Source organism: Gopherus flavomarginatus, chromosome 2, assembly GCF_025201925.1.
Source record: "Gopherus flavomarginatus isolate rGopFla2 chromosome 2, rGopFla2.mat.asm, whole genome shotgun sequence".
Taxonomy (NCBI): domain Eukaryota; kingdom Metazoa; phylum Chordata; order Testudines; family Testudinidae; genus Gopherus; species Gopherus flavomarginatus.
In genome coordinates this window covers 6,942,457-6,958,554 of record NC_066618.1, presented here as the reverse complement: position 1 = coordinate 6,958,554, position 16,098 = coordinate 6,942,457, and the positions used below count along the sequence as shown (strand labels likewise).

Here is a 16,098-nt window from a genome sequence, read left to right as displayed (position 1 = left end):
TCTATTAATTATAAACGGGTGTTGATGATGGGTGCAAGAAAGACTCTTAAGGTTGCACTCTGGAAACCTTTAATCTGCAAACTGAATCCCTCCATACTTCTGCTCCAGCATGAAAATGAAGTCAGAGGATCTATTGGTTTTTGCAAAATAAAAAGTTGGATTCTGATCGGAATAATACAGCAGCAGCAATGAAACAGAACACAGAAGAGTCGAGAAATCCTGTAAATAATTTTGGGAGGCTTTCCGTTTAAAACAAAAGGTAACAGGTTTATTTAAATACAAAAGTTACTGTAAAAAACACAGCCCCAAATCGATATATTAACAATTGCATCCAGTGTACTCTTTAAAACATACTTGTGATAATTAAGTGCACTCTATAGTTTTATGTAGTTACAATATCAGACCAGCCCATATCTTAAAAAACAAAAAACAAACAATCAAGTTAAAACCCACCATTAAATTACTCTAAATTCTATAGCTTTTGTTCTCATATGCACCCCAGACAGACATCCATATATAGTGTATTTCAGTTTGAGTGCAACATTTAGATACAGTTTACCTTTTTAATAAAAAAAAATCACCACAGAAATAATGGGGTTGGAGTCTGTCCTATTTACACCCCATTGAGTCAGTAGGGTAGAATGTCAGCACCTAAAGACCATTTTAAGTAGATCCTGGCTTTTCCACAGGACCCGTAGTGCAGGACCACATTTGTTTTTGATTAAATTGCCTTGCAGCATTTCAGAGGTCTTTCAGTGCAAGGCAGTTCTAGTTCCCCTGATGCCATGTACGCCAGGTGAACTGAGTGGCCCTGATCTGCAACAAGGCATGGAAGTTTACAGAGTAACATCCCTGAGATTGAAGGATTCAGCAGGGTGTAAAAATATTGATAATTTACAGTTGAAGTAGTCTAAAAATCAAGTTAGTAAATAGCAGCTTTAAAATGTGACAGTGATGGCGCAGAGGGGATTTGGCTTGGCATGTCTAGCAAGGACAATGGGGCAAGATCCGTCACTCTGCATCTTCACTTCTCCGGGAAGAGGTTATTGGGGGGAAAATGGAAAAGAATTGCCCCTCTGTGCAGCTGATTCCATCAGACAGGACCATGCAGGCAAAGCAGATAGTTACATTTTGGTTTTAAGGGTTTTTATAAAAACATCCATCCCAGGGTATTTTGGCCTTGAAAAATAAATGCAAACAACAAAACAGGAGGAAGTTAAATGAGGTCATTTTACAAGTCTGCCACTGCTCCATGCAGAAAAACAGGATTAATCTGCAGGGTGGGAAGTTTTTGGCAAAGGCCACAAAAATGGTTTATTCTGAAAAATGGAAGCAGGGGTTTGCACAGAACATTAGCTGAAAATTGAAGATTTAACATCAATATCCAACTGTGATTATTCTAGTTGGGCTGTAATTTTATGCATATCATATCATAAAAACCAGATTTTGCTTTATTCACGTCAGAGCAGTGCAGGGCTATGTTTCGTCAAAGGCAAAAGATGTTAGAGAGAGGTTGAGGAAGGATCTTGCTCCTTGTAGATTGCAAGTGTCACCACAAGTCCAGACACTAGCTGTTTTGTATTTTAAAAAAAGCCTGGGTCTAGGAAAAAAACAAACATTCTTCCCATTGGAAAGTGAACTAGAACAGCAGTGACTCAATTCTCTTTTCATCTCCTAACAGTGTACAGTTATCAAAGTGCATGAACAAGACGTCTCTGGATTGTGAAGGTCAAGGATCACGTGACACATACCAGCTCTCCCTTTGATGCAGCCTCATATCTTTTTGAATGTGCTCGTAACACGACTGGAGAAGAAAGAGCAGAATCAGTAAGGAGAAGTGTGTGTGTTCACTGGATAGAGATCTTTTGGACAAAATTATGGTCTCATGAATGTACACAGAGGTCAGAACATCTCCCTAAAGTAAACAGACTAGAAGTGGAAGCTACAAAGAAGCACATTAAAACATGTCCACGCTGGGGCTGGTCAACAGGGCAAGGAGGGAAAATTGTTTAATTACCAACATCTACACATCAAATTAACGTACAGACCGTGGTCCACCAACACTTCTCCGGCTCAATAATAGCCAACTACTCCTGTGATCTGTGCAACTCACCCTGACGGCTGATCGGTCAATGCTCCAGGAGCAGACCTCCCCCCACAGGATTCCTGGCAGTGTGAGAGGAAGTTCTTTCAGACACCAGTTTTGAGGAGAAAAACTCAAATAACTCAATTCAGCCCCATGCATGTGAGCAGGAACCACCTTAATCTGATACAATAGCTGCCAGTCAGCTATCACAGTAAAGCTACTCTCACAACTTCTTTGGTCAAGAGGGCCATTACTTAATAGTTTCTTACTATTTAAGCAAGACTTGCCTGCTACAATCTAACTTAATTGTTACAAACCTCTTCCTTACCTCCAGTGCTGTTAACAGAAAGTCATACATCCCTCCTTCATTGGTAGGGTCCATCAAATCTCTGATCAGATGTATCTCAGCTCCTAGATGTTGTATTCTAGAGAACAAAAATAGTGGCCATCCTTCGAATGAATCTTCAGACATGAATACCTTGGATTTAGCATGCACCTTCCCCACAGGGCAGTGATGATCCAATAATCAGGGTCTGGTGTGAGAACTGGGATAAGAACCCAGTTCTAATTCACAGAACCAATTTCCTCTGTGGCCTTGAGCTAGTGGAGTCTGATTTCTGAAGGCGCAAAGCACCTGATATTTGGATGTTCAGAACCTAAGAAAATTCAAGCCCTTAACATTTGTGCCTCGGTTTCCCCATCTGCACTTGGAGACAATGCTTATCGTACCCACTTCAGGTGGGGGCAGCCTTATCAAATGTATGATCCTGTTTTTTCCCATCTCTAGGTCTCAGGACCAGAAACTGAGGTTCCCAAACCTTCTTGCTTTTGCGGCACACAGCACAATAGGGACCTGTAGCGTAACCAGGAAGCACAGACGTGTGCAAGGAGTGGAGAGAGAGTTCACTCGCAAACCTCCCAGAAAAGTGCAGCTCCATTCTTACCGAACCTGAACTGGTTCATTCAGCGCTAATGAAGACAGCGCAGGCAACAAGTGTCTCTTTACAGAAAACTAGTAATTTAAGACTTATTTCTATACCAGTAAAGCTTAATTTCTAGGCATTTCAGTGACACTTACCAGAGACAGAGTCCCTCAGAGCCATGAATTAGACCATAACACCCCAGTAAAGTAGGAAGTAGATCTATTTTACAGATTGGAACAGAGTCCCAGAAAGAGTTGGACTGCCCAAAGTCACACAAGAACTCAACTCAGTTCTCCTCATCTCTAGTCTGGTGCTGTAACTACAGCAGTCTTCTTCGGGCTCTTTCGTACCAGTGATTTTTGCTACGGAAGGCATGGGCTCTGAGGGTGAGCAGAAGGCCTTTTCCATCTGCAATGCAGTACGGGTTTTCAGTGGCATACAGAGACACTTCATAATTACAGTTGGTCAAAGCCTTTCATTTGTCAAAAAGTTTTCCTCTCACAATTGAATTTTTCTGTTTGGAAATGCTGTCAGTGCCTCATGGGAGTTGTAGTTCACATGCTTCATGCTCCCATTCTCCTCTATGGGTCAGGCTCCCTGGTGCATTATGGCAGATGTAGTCTGACCATGGTGTTCCCTCTTCCAGAGGGAGGTTGTCCATCATGCAAAATGTAGTCCAGCCAGAGAACCCAGCCCATACAGGAGAGGGACATGAGGTAACTGAACTACAACTCCCATGAGGAACTGCATCTCCAAATCTCAGTTTCAGGATGTTGGCCAAAATATTTTCCATGGAAAATTGATTTTTTTCCCAGTGTAAAAATAGACTTTACAAAATACTTCATTTAATCAAACCCCCAAATTTCCCATGAAAACGGTTTCAGCCAGCCCTAGTCCTAATGGAGCATATGTAACGCCAACAGACCCCAGCTGTTACAGGGACTTTTGGAGCTTACTGCATGAGCCTCTTCAGCATGAACTAAAATCCAACTAGCTGTTAGCTAACACTGTAGCGCAGACTCATTTTCTCTCTTAGCAGTCTCAGTGCCACCAGATGGGACAGAACAGCACACCCAGAAGGTGTGTGGGTTACACATACGCAAGAGATACTCTGCTTTATATTAGCAGTGGTAAACATGAAGCTCTCTCTTACCTGGCCCGCGATACAACATACATCAACAGCGGCAAGAGGTCATCCATTGGGAGTTTATAGTCCCTCTCCACTACTCGTGACACAGTGCTCTCTATCTCCTCATAGGTCTTCTGAAGGATCTCCAGCTTTTCCCGGGGGTCCACAGTAGTGCTGCCAATATAAAGATACACTGAGAAAGAAGCACAGCGCTACCCAGCTAAGAAGCGAGAAGTGGCATTATGGATATACCTCAAAGCAGAATAAGAGTGTCAGTCTTTTGAATGGATAAGGCCAGTTGCCTTAACTAAGACAAGACTTATAAGGGCTGTCAATCCTCAAGCTTCACGATATAAAGGGATCACCAGGATGAGGTCAGGAAGGTCTCTCCACTGTGTCATTGCACAAATAGAGCTTATGTCTTCTCAAGCTCTCAGCATTAGTCACTCGTCCCGTGTCTATGCTAATATTTTTCAGGAAGGATTTCCCCTAGGGCTAGCATAGACTGAGAGGTCAAGTATCTTAACCACCATGTCATCCAACCCTGCTTAGGTATGAGTAAGACATCGCAGAAGGCCACTTACATCAACTTTTGCAGACATTCCGTAGCAGAAAGGAAGCACTTGTCTTTGATAAGAGAATGTCTCTGAAAGGTAGATAAGTGTTTGCATTAGTACGCATGTAGTTGTGGCCGTGTCAGTTCCAGGATACTAGCAACACAAGGTGGAGGGAGGTCATATCTTTTGTTGGACCAATGTCTGTTGGTGAAAGAGACAAGTTTTTGAGCCACACAGAGCTGTCTGTGCTGGTACAGATATCTGGGAAGCTTAAGATGTCTTTGAAACCCCATGATTCAGCAAAGCACATGTTATAGAATAATTTCTATAGATTGCTGCTGATGAAGTCCTCTGGGAGGAAAGGCAATCTATTCACTAATGAAATGCAGTGACCCATGGAGCAGACATTGCAACATGACCTGACCCCAGCAGGACCCGACCCTTTGTGCGCTGATCAGAGTGCTATGGAGGGGAGGCACAGTGACTGGTCAGCACACTCACTCTGCAGTGCACAGTGCCAGATGGCAACAAACAGCTGGAGCGGGGCATGCAGCCACCAGCCTGACCCCGTGGGCAGAAGGCATCTGGAGAATGACTGTGGGCACAGGGAGCCCCCATCAGGCCAAGCCTCAAGGTCAGGTCAGCTCTGAAGACAACTCTCAGGTCAGCTGTGCTTGGCTCAGGTTTGGGTCCAGGCTGGATTTTAACATTTGGACCAAGCAAAACCTCTACAGAGTGGAATGAAGATGTTCAGCATCATACAGCAACCCTGTGCAACCATTTAGGACAGGAAGGAAATTAGTACTTAGCACTGGAGTATCTATGAACTGTCATAATACAGATAAATTCCTGCAACAGTGGCGCAATGCCTTCTACTTATAAGATAGACGTTTTATTGATAATACTGGAATATCTTTTGTGTATCCGGCATCTATTGGATCCAATGTGCTAGTGTCCATGATCTGCTACTGGTGTGTAATTTGAAGCATCTCTAAATACAAAGGCCCAGAACTTCACTGGATGTAATTTGGCCTGGCCCCATTCGTTTAAGCGCTTTCACTGTAGTTGGAACAGCTACTCCAGTTTACTCTGAGGATCCATCCCAGCACTGCTACTTACCTGATTGGTCGTTAGGGTGAGATCTTTGAGGGGCCACAGGTGTCTGAAATGAGATGGAAGACAGAGCAGTTACTTCATGCAGATCTACCCCATCCCCATGTCAGAGTCTAAATTCTCACTCACCCATTTGCCCTGACCAAGAGCAAGGGTTTGTGGAATCACCACCACGGACATAGGCTTATGAGTTCTGATTCTCCACTCTAGCACTGGCCTGGAACCAGTAACGGTTGGATTAACTGAACCAAAAGGAATGACTCCATTTTAAGAACTGGTTTTAACAGAGTGGAGAATCAGGCTTATGCCACAGCATGTTGCTCTTTTCAATTCTGAATCACCATTCTCCATATGCTGCTGTGGGACCCTTCAAACCTGAAGTAAACCATTCACTTGGTAAAGCAACTGGAAAGATCTCTTGCTCAAGAGAGACATCCAGAAAGGAAGGGAACAAGATCAGCATGGGAAATTAAAGTCCTGGCCTTTTAAGAGTACTCCTGACCTGTAAGAAAGTACTGTATATTATAGGAACTCCATCAAGGAATTGACATTGCTGCTCAGGAAGAGTTTAAGCACTAAGACTAATAACGGGTCCTAGAACCATAGGGTCCATTGGCGAGTTCTTGCTTCCCACCCCTATCAGAACTTTTCCCTGCAGAGAGCGTTCTCCCAGCTGTTTTGGGGATTCGTTCAGTGCTGTGTTACTCACTTCTGTACATCCAGGAACTCTAGCAGCTTAATGTCAGGAAATAAACTCAGGTCCACAATCCCCTGGCAGTAGAGATCGTCTTCCTTCTCATGATAGAGCATGTACAGCATGAAAAGCTCCGGATAGAAACAGGGCAGGATCAGAGGCAGAATCACTCCGTATGCATTCAGGTCACTGAGTTAGAGAGGAAAGCAAGAGATGAGCCCTACTGATTGTTGATGTCTGTCTGTCTGTTAAAGGTTGTGTCCACACAGGACACAAGTTAAGGCTCAACACCTTAAAAGATGTGTCCATCTTTCTCCCCACTCCCATCTTCCTAGAGTCCAATGCTGCAACTGGATAATTTTGCAACCAATATAGGATAGAGCATTTGTAGTAGTTAAGATCAGAGTAATGAGATCACAAGCTGCAGGACACAGTCTACAGAAGTCAGGAAGGAATCGTTCATCCCTTTTGCCCCACATAAAGCAATGCTCAACCAGGTGACTCATTTAGGTGTTGGGACAGGTTTTATTTCCTCTGATGTTTCAGAGCTGTCTCTCCTTCAGTGGTTTCTGAGCTCACATCCAATGTCAGAACTAACACAGCGTCTAATCCCTAAGGTAGGAACGAGTGAAAATGTGTTAGCACAGTTTTCCACCTAAGTGCAGCTACATCAGCTATTTGGATTTATTGCCACAACCAAAGGCTGGGAAACAGGATGGTCTCCATGCCCAGTGTTTCTTCAGAAGAGGTAAAACAGACATGGATTTAGAACCAAATGACCATTAATCCCAGCCACCTTTTCTCTCCATCTTCTGTCTTTGCCAGCGGTTGGCCTTTCTGCTCCAAGGCCAGATGTAGTAAACCCCTGAAAGGCAAGTAGAAGATTTAGCATCTCATTTTCAAGGGTAACTCAGTCATTTACTAATTAGCATTAGCCAGATCTTCTCTCCCTACAAAATTGGCAGCTATAACAGTTAACAGTACAGGAGAGGCAAACAGATTACTTAGTGCATTCAAAATGAGTGGATACTTTGTTTAAGGTGGAATAACTTGTTCTAGAGAATTATTTTAGCTCTTTGGACTAGGGGCACCCATACTTTGCACAGAAACCTCTGCTGGGAAGGGATTTAATACTTGAAGATACTCCGTAGGCTTAAGTGTCAGCTCCCAACAGATGAATATATTATATTGCTAGAATGAGTTTCCATATCACCAGCATCCATAAAGAATCCAACTGGAAAAGGATTAAGTCTCTAGAAGAGACAACATAACATAAGAACGGCTATACTGGGTCAGATCAATGGTCCATCTAGACCAGTATCCTGTCTTCTGACGGTGGCCAATGCTAAGTGCTTCTGAGGGAACAGACAGAAGAATGCAACCATTGAGTGATCCATCCCCTCTCATCCACTCCCATATTCTGGCGAACAGAGGCTAGGACACTCAGAGCATGGGGTTGCATCCCTGCCCATCTTGACTAATAGCCAGTGATGGACCCATTCTCCATGAACTTATCTAGTTTTTTGAACCCACTATACTTTTGGCCTTCACGTCATCCCCTGGCAAAAAGTTCCACAGGTTGATTGTGCATTGTGTGAAGCACTGCCTTGCGTTTGTTTTAAACCTGCTGCCTGTTCATTTCATTGGTGACTCCTAGTTCTTGTTATTTACTCCTCGTAACATTTCCCTTATTCACTTTCTCCACACCAGTCAAGATTTTATAGGCCTCCATCATAACCCCCTTAGCAGCCTCTTTTCCAAGCTGAAGAGTCCCAGTCTTTTTAATCTCTCCTCATATGGAAGCCCATTTTAGTTGCCCTTTTCTGAACCTTTTCCAGTTCCACTTCAGTGCTTTCCCAAGGCACTTTAATGCCGTCTAAAGCGATCCTACGTGTAGTGCTGCCACAGTGGAAAGTGCAACACCTCTCTCAGATCAGCAATAGCTCTGTGTTTCCCTAGACAGTATATGGGCTCAAGGAATAAGATGCCCCAAAGCTTCTTGTTCTGGATAATTCCTCAGTTCACCTGTCAGCCTAACAGGTCCATTGCAAAAGAGACACATTTAAAGTGCAGTTCTACTCTGAAAGGCAACTAAAAATGGCATCGTGGGACTCCTGTCTCAATATATGTCCTAAGCCAAGTCGGTTCCATGTACAGTTAGAGGGTTTTCAAGTGGCCAGCCCTGGATACAGCCAACCAAGGTTGTTCCTCCTCACCCATCACCAGTATGCAAGGTTCTGAAGATGAAGTTAGGCCATTTTCTGTTCAGTGGGTTCACACAGCCCTATCAGAGTGGATCTTAGGAAGCCAGCCTGCTGACGCACAAGGAGGAACAGAGTCCAACCCATTCTGCAAGTTGTGTTGGCTCTGCCAGTTGCAAAGGAGTAAGACAAAAAACTGCTTTTCTGAAGGCATTAGGGTGAAGAGATACACCCTCGAATACACAAAACAGGTCGGTTGATTAAGACAGAGCTATTTTTTTCCCCCATTGCCATTTTTCACAATAGTACTTCCTTCAGCTATAGTTCATGAGACTTCATGGGGGCAGATTACCCCACATCTGCCCACTATGGCATTTCTCACCCCTTCCTCTGAAGTATCTGTTGCCAGTCACTGCCAGAGAAGAAATTGTCTAGATGGACCATGCATCTGATCCAGGCTGGCAAGTCCTATGTTGCTAAGATTGTATATGGAGTAAAAGGGAAGAAGTTTTCCCAGCTACTACAGTGATGAGGGTCATCGGCACGAACACCCAAAGAGAGAAACCTTGGAAGTAAGCTTTTGGATGGAAAGAAACTGAATTGCATCGAAGTACTGGATGCAGTAATCCAAGGCCAAGCCCTCCAAGGAATGAATTCGATTGCCTATCTAGCAAGTGTTCCTCACTAGCATACAATTGCATGGAAGCCAATTACACACTGGACTTACTGGTAAAACTCCCATATTTTCTTGGCATAGTACTTGACCTCCTCTTGGGCCATGTTCAGTAGGTGCTTGTTTGCCCCGATCCCAGAGTATGTAGCCTGAAAAGCGAATGTCAGGGCCTTCAACAGCTTTCCTAGCGGGTGCAGAGAAGACTTAAAAGCCTGCAAGACAGTAGAGGAAAGTTCTGCATTTAAGGGATGAATCGCCAGGGTGTGTCCTCCCTTCAGACTGGCAGGGGAAGACCTTCAAAACCAAACTGTAGATTAGGCAGTAAGACAGTTCAGCCTAGGGAAGATGAGCCAATGGCCTTGGTCCATATCCGGGCAAATCCCAAAGGGACGTAGCCTCCATGTGGATGGAGAGCCACCCAGCTCGATCTCTAGGTAGGGCTTTCATATAGCCTGGCAGGATACCGTTTAGGTCCATATCCTACTGGAAAATGCAGCTATTCTCTTGACCCAATCCTGCTCGCACTGAAGGGTAGCAATTGGTGCCTCCAGGCACCATGGCTATACAAATGGCATTTTGCCATTGACTTTCAGTGGGAAGCAAGGTCAGGCTCTCTCAGCAGAGATCAAGGGATGGAGGAGACTGAACTGGGCTGGTCCTTCTAGCACAACAGTAGACTTGTACTGCCACTGCCTGTGCTGGGATTTTAGATGTGAACCTTCAGTCTCCAAGGCAGCCCAGCTAACCCTTTTCTTCACCAGCACCACAGCTCGCATAGCGCTCAGAAGAGAAAACGGTCTCTTACTGGCTGCGGATTGGTTAGAGTTCCTGGTTTTCCCAGTCGCTGGAGAAAAGAGTGGTTGTTTCAGGGGGAGCTACATAAGAAGGGGTCTCTAGGTACTACTTCAGGCATGGCCGAGTTATGTCTTCACACTCGGCTCTCAGGTTGCAGGGACTCAGCAGCCAGCGAGCTGAATTTTACTTGAAGGGGAGGAAAAACAACCGAGTGATCATAAGCCTCTGAAACGTGTCTGCACCTGACACAGCAGCCACAGGAGCGAATTGTCACCTCGTCCTTCCTGTCCCACCCCCACCCCAGCTCTTCTGTTTAGGACCCTCACTTATGTTACACTAGCTCCATCCCAGCTCAGTGTAGATCCAGTGACACTTCACCTGCATGGACAGTTTGCAGGACTGGAGCCCTAATGTGTTCTACAGGACAGGGACCATGTTCCTTTTGAGTGCTGGGCTCCTCACATTTCTGGGTGCTTCAGAGCTTTGGCGCACAGTGCATTTTGAGGGGTACCTTTTGTAAATAACATTGGAGCGACTCCAGCTCCCGATGCTGAACTAGTTCTTCAAGGACATCTTCTATCTTCCCGGAGACATCCTCTGGCCCCCTGCGAGGGAGGAAAACAAGTACAAGGGTGATGACGGAGTTGTTGTTCACCCCTTGCGCTCTGTGTAATCATGGTGTTACCCTTCCGAGTCGGTAGCCCTTGGCACAGTATGAACAGATTCACAAGGCAGAGGAGAGTCAACTCCCACCCTTTGTGTTCATGGTCTCTCTCAATGACTCTCTTCCCAGATAACTCCATGTAAACAAAGTAATTTTTCCACCTTTCCCACCCCGTCTGAAGCATAGTCTAATTGCTAAGCCATTCTTAGGGGGCTTAAAGCAGCCATTGAGGCACCAGGATCCCTCCCAATACCATATCCTGCAGCCTATAAGACAAACTTGACCAGCTGAATCTCTCGAATTCTCTCCCCTGAGAAGCACCGTTGTGTTTGGTGAACACCGGCATTGGACAGTATAAGCTGCACAGTCATCATGAGCAAGTGTCAGGTTCTAGCCTGCCGGAACACACCTGCCCCAGAGAGGCACCACCACCCCCAGACAGGCTCGCAGGAGCGACTGAACAACCCAAGGTCAAGACTTGAACCCCAAAATTGAATGCACTAGCCCAGGGGTCGGCAACCTTTCAGAAGTGCTGTGCCGAGTCTTCATTTATTCACTCTAAAGAAGGTTTTGAGTGCCAGTCATACATTCTAACGTTTTTAGAAGCTCTCTTTCTATAAGTCTATAATATAACTAAACTATTGTTGTATGTAAAGTAAATAAGGTTTTTTTAAAAAATGTTTAAGCAGCTTCAATTTAAAATTAAATTAAAACGCAGAGCCCCCTGGGCCAGTGGCCAGGACCCAGGCACTGAGTGCCACTGCAAATCAGCTCGCGTGCCACCTTTGGCATGCGTGCCATACATTGCCTACCCCTGCACTAGCCCATTGCACCACCACGCCCCTCTGCACTGGCACAAGCCCGTTGTCACCTTTGGCAGAAGAGGTACTCCTGAGACTTGCGCAACTCCTTGCTTGTCTGTATATGGAACCCGGTGAAGGACTCCTCCATTTCTTCTTTGCAGCCAGAGTGGAGGAAATCCAGGAACTGGTCATAGATACCCTGCCACCTCTTCTCCACCGGGAACTCATCAAGACCCAGCTGACTGCACAACAAAGATGAAGTTATTCCTCGCTTCCATCCCCACACCTACATTGCCACCGACCGCCCCTTCTAATCATGTCATGAACGTGTTTTCTCCCGCCCCAGCCACCAGCACAAACACCACCGGGGCAGAGAAATTTAGGAGCATCCTAGAGGAAGTAACAAGGAGCAAAGTTCAGCAGAGGTCAACTTAGAATTATTCTGCTGGCAATGAGGTGCATTTGGCCAGGGGGTCCCAAAGCGTGGGACATGGACTATTGGTGGTCTAGTGTAGACTAGGCATGTGTTGGGCGCTCTCCTTGCTCACAGCTGCTTCTGCAGAAATAGAGGCTCTTCACTTAAGACCCTCAAGAAGCAGCTGGTAGCAGAGCCAGGCCAGCTACCTCTGCTAGTAGCTGCTGCTACACAAGCAGAGGAAACAGGACTGGCTCACGTGGCGTGGAGGCACCAGCCAGAAATGGAGAGGAAGCATCCTGGGGAGAAGGAAATGGTGTAGCTGGGCTGCATGTCCAGGAATTCATCTCAGGGGAAGGTTGGCGAAATTCCAACTGCTGCTGTAATTCATGGGTTATATCAAGAGAAGTCAGCTTGGGAACCGTGTGGCTGAGACTGATCCAGAACTTCTCTCCTACAATGTGCATCACCCAGCTGCCTCAGCCACTCCCAGTTGGGATGCAATGGCTACATATGGGTCTCCCCGGTGGAGAGGGAGGTTGTGGGCATCTCACACCCCTCTCCAGAGGACTCTGCTGCTGGGGGCCTTGCAACAGGCTCTGTGCTATAGGAATCCAGCCATTGGGTTCAAGTCAGAATTACTTTCGCCTGCTTTCATGTTGTCACCTGTGAGAACGCGACTGCTGCATAGGAAAATAGAGCTCTGACCACCCAGTAAGATATTTCAGCCTACCCATAGTGCTTCCTAATTCGAGCTAGCCATGCCCTGCTAAGCAATTCACGTGCTGTCGGTCTGTCCTTGGATCACTGTCCCTTCTAACTCCTTACCACATGTGGCAATACACTGCAAGCCTGAGCATCAAGAATATTGGACCCCTCCCTCTTTTTTTGTGAATCATAGACATGCAGTGGGGGGAGGGGAGGAAGGGATCCTCAAGACCTCACCTACTCCAAGACCAAGTATACCTAGGCCATCTCTGCCAGGTGTTTAGCATGTTCTTAAAAACCTTCAGTGACAGAGATTCCACAGCCTCCCTAGGCAACCTGCTCCAATGCTTAACAATCCTTCTGGGTAGCAAGCTTTTCCTAATGGGATGTACGACTAGAAACTGTGCCTCCAAAAAACCCTCACGACTTTGAGGAAAGGATGCTCTTGTGCTTAAGGCACTGGATTGGACTCAAGAAGGGATCAAATCCTGGCTCTTCCTCAGGTGCCGTAGGTGGCTTAGGAAAGTCAATTCATCTGCACATCAGAGCCTCATCAGTAAAGTAGGGGAGGGTTCTCTTTCTCCTTTGGCCATCCTTGCTTATTTAGACTTCGCTCTCCAGGGTAGGGGCTGTCTTATTTAGATGTACAGAGCCTAGCGCAGTGGGGACTCAGTCAGTGCTAATGGAACACAAAATCACAGCCCACGGAGTTATTTACGGCCACTCACACTTTGGTTATCGAGGCATCTTGCTGGTCACCGGAAGTGTTCAAGATTCCTTGCGTCTGAAGCCCTTGGCTTGATTTGTTACTAAAAGTGCCCTCCAGAGTGAAGCCATTGGAAAAGGTCAGCTTTCCCTGAAACAAAAAAATAAAGGGGTTATTTTATCAAACTCCCACTTGTCAGGAGGTTGGATAAGGTTCCAACCCCCCTCTCGTGAAGCCCACAAGCAGGAACAATCTCTAAAAGGAAGTCTAAGGTGGTTATTTCCACTAGAAGGGCTCTACACTGAAAGCACTCCCGATGCCAGAGAACGTCCCAAAGACGGGAGATCCCAGGAGCCAAGACACAGAAGTCCATTTGACTTGAGTGACGACACTGCCCCTACTTATAGGGCTCTGGATGTGGAAATCCAGCTAGAAATGCAAAGTACAGGTCCAATACAGCAAGCAGGACTAGGTGTTAGTCATTGCGTCTGTGCCCTGAAGTTCCTGGCTTAAACCTAGAGAGATGGCTCAATCACCAAGATACAGTGAATATACAACCTGGAAATGTAATTCTTGTTGAGTTTCTCCCCTGTTCCTTAAGGCACCAGTGGGCTTGGCATCATTGGCGCAGTGGGGCGAGCACAGGAAAATGCATACATGTGCGCCTGGAAAGCTTGCAAAAATGGATCCCTTTTGAATGCTTTTTACTACCCAGGTAAGCCCTGTTCTGTGAGACAAGGTCTCTGGATTCTGCAGCACTCTGGGATGGCAGATGGGAAGTTCTGGATTCAAGCTAGGAGGTTTAATGAGCTAAGAAACTAAGTAATTCAGTAGAGCCAGCCCTTCTTAGGATGTGAACCAGGGACCAAGGCCTGCTGGATCCCAAGCATGGACCTTTTCAAACCCAAGATTAATTTCAGTGGTACTTGTGCCTTAGGAAAACTCAACCCTAGTACTCTAGCTGTAAGATGTGGCAGATCCATCAACCTCTTGTGGACTAGCCACTAGGAGGACACAAAGATCCATGCTTAGCATGCGTTATTGAGCACCACTATGCGGATTGTAAGTCACTATATTAAAATCCTGGTGATACTACCCTCCCATTCCTTGTTTGACCTGGCACTGACTTGTATAACAAGCTGGAGGATTCTGGAGAAGCGCATTAGCTGTATATTTGTTCATGCTCAACAGTGAAATGCTTTAACGTGTTGATTTAAATGGTCACCTTCACATTTCAAAAGTGAAGCCATTGAAACAAATGGGGCGGCTCACACCTCTGAGCTATTGTTGCAGGCTAGTGCAGACTCTGGTACCAAAGCATTGTGTTTGCACTGTTCCAGTTTGTGAGGTTCTCTAAGCCACCAGCAAGGCTAGGGACTTAAAAAAAACAAAAAGGTTGCATCTGATTTTGCAGCTGTAGAACCACAGAAAACATGGGGCCATGCTAACCCTTTGTTGTAAAATTTCTAGTGTGATAAAAGGAGCTGTAACTAATAGGAAAAAAAAGGTATGAACTTTGATGGACAGGAGTGCCAGCTGTCCTGAAAGTTAGCAGTAACACAGCAGGGTTGAGCATATGCAAGCAGCTCACCTTTCCAACAAATGTCAGATCTCTTGTGAAGTTGCCTTCATAAACGGAGTCATCTTCTAAGAGGAGAATCCCAGAACCCTAAGGATCGAAGAACAGACATCGAGTGCAGAGTGGGGAATGAGACAGGTTGGCTTCTGTTAAGTTATTTCATTTTGTTCAACACATGGGCACACCGACACATACCATTTGTGGAGCGCAGTGTGTATGGCAAGTTATAGTGGGGAGGGAGATCATGTATTAACATAAGTCTAACAGGCACTAGGTGGGAAAGGAGTTTTCTTGCAAGGAAGTGGGTGTAAGAAGGGTGCTTCATACAGGAATCCTGGTTACAGACTGATTTCCTATCCCGAGCATCTGACTGAAGTGACCAGTGAAACAATAGAAACCAAGGAATTACCACACATATCAAGCCAGTAGTCCTAGTTCCGGATTCCTTCTCTGACCGTGGCCAATAATGTAACAAGCATGACTCCACTACATATCCCCATACCCATTAAAGACTGGTGTCAGCATCGACAAAATCCAAAGGTTACAGTGGTGCATGCTTTAGAGGAAGCAGCAAGAAACTCTGGAGTGACCAAACATTGAATACTGTGCCCACGGGGAAGTTGCTTCCTAACTCCTGTCACTGTTTGTTTAGGCACTGAAACCGAAAGGACGGATGGACGTGCACACGAGATCATTTTTAGAGCTGGTTGGGAATCTGCCAGCAGAATGATTTCCCCATCGAAAATGCTCTGTTTGCAAAATTAAATATTTCTGAGGGAAAAAGTGAGGTGACAGCTGCCCATCTAATAGGGTCTTGTCAATTTCACTTTCAAGCATCTTCCAGGTTTGGAAGCCAGGTAGCGTGACCAGACATCCCGATAAAATCGGGACTGTGCCGATATTTAGGGGTTTGTCCAGCTTCCCGACTGATATTTCGCTCCGCCGGCAGCAGTCTGCTTTTTTTTTTTTGCGCTCCGCCGGCGAACCACCCCCATGTGTCCTGATATTTTCTCCCTCTCATCTGGTCACCTTACAGCCAGGAACAAATTCCC

The 16,098-nt window shown here is 45.7% G+C and overlaps 1 protein-coding gene across 4 annotated transcripts in view; it reads right to left on the bottom strand.

The window, feature by feature from the left end:
* Nucleotides 1-246: 246 nt before the first annotated feature.
* The window catches only part of ALS2CL (ALS2 C-terminal like), a 64,988-nt gene continuing 49,136 nt past the window's right edge, over nucleotides 247-16,098 (bottom strand). For all 4 annotated transcript variants that reach the window (XM_050942472.1, XM_050942473.1, XM_050942475.1 and 1 more), the window contains exons 15-26: nucleotides 15,059-15,136; nucleotides 13,490-13,617; nucleotides 11,707-11,880; nucleotides 10,683-10,776; nucleotides 9,431-9,588; nucleotides 7,299-7,367; nucleotides 6,518-6,691; nucleotides 5,815-5,857; nucleotides 4,723-4,784; nucleotides 4,163-4,312; nucleotides 2,415-2,511; nucleotides 247-1,804 (exon numbers count right to left, since the gene is read on the bottom strand). In XM_050942472.1, coding sequence (XP_050798429.1) covers nucleotides 1,730-1,804; nucleotides 2,415-2,511; nucleotides 4,163-4,312; nucleotides 4,723-4,784; nucleotides 5,815-5,857; nucleotides 6,518-6,691; nucleotides 7,299-7,367; nucleotides 9,431-9,588; nucleotides 10,683-10,776; nucleotides 11,707-11,880; nucleotides 13,490-13,617; nucleotides 15,059-15,136 — 1,302 coding nt within the window. In that variant the 3' untranslated portion in view covers nucleotides 247-1,729. The remainder of the gene's footprint in view (nucleotides 1,805-2,414; nucleotides 2,512-4,162; nucleotides 4,313-4,722; nucleotides 4,785-5,814; nucleotides 5,858-6,517; nucleotides 6,692-7,298; nucleotides 7,368-9,430; nucleotides 9,589-10,682; nucleotides 10,777-11,706; nucleotides 11,881-13,489; nucleotides 13,618-15,058; nucleotides 15,137-16,098) is intronic.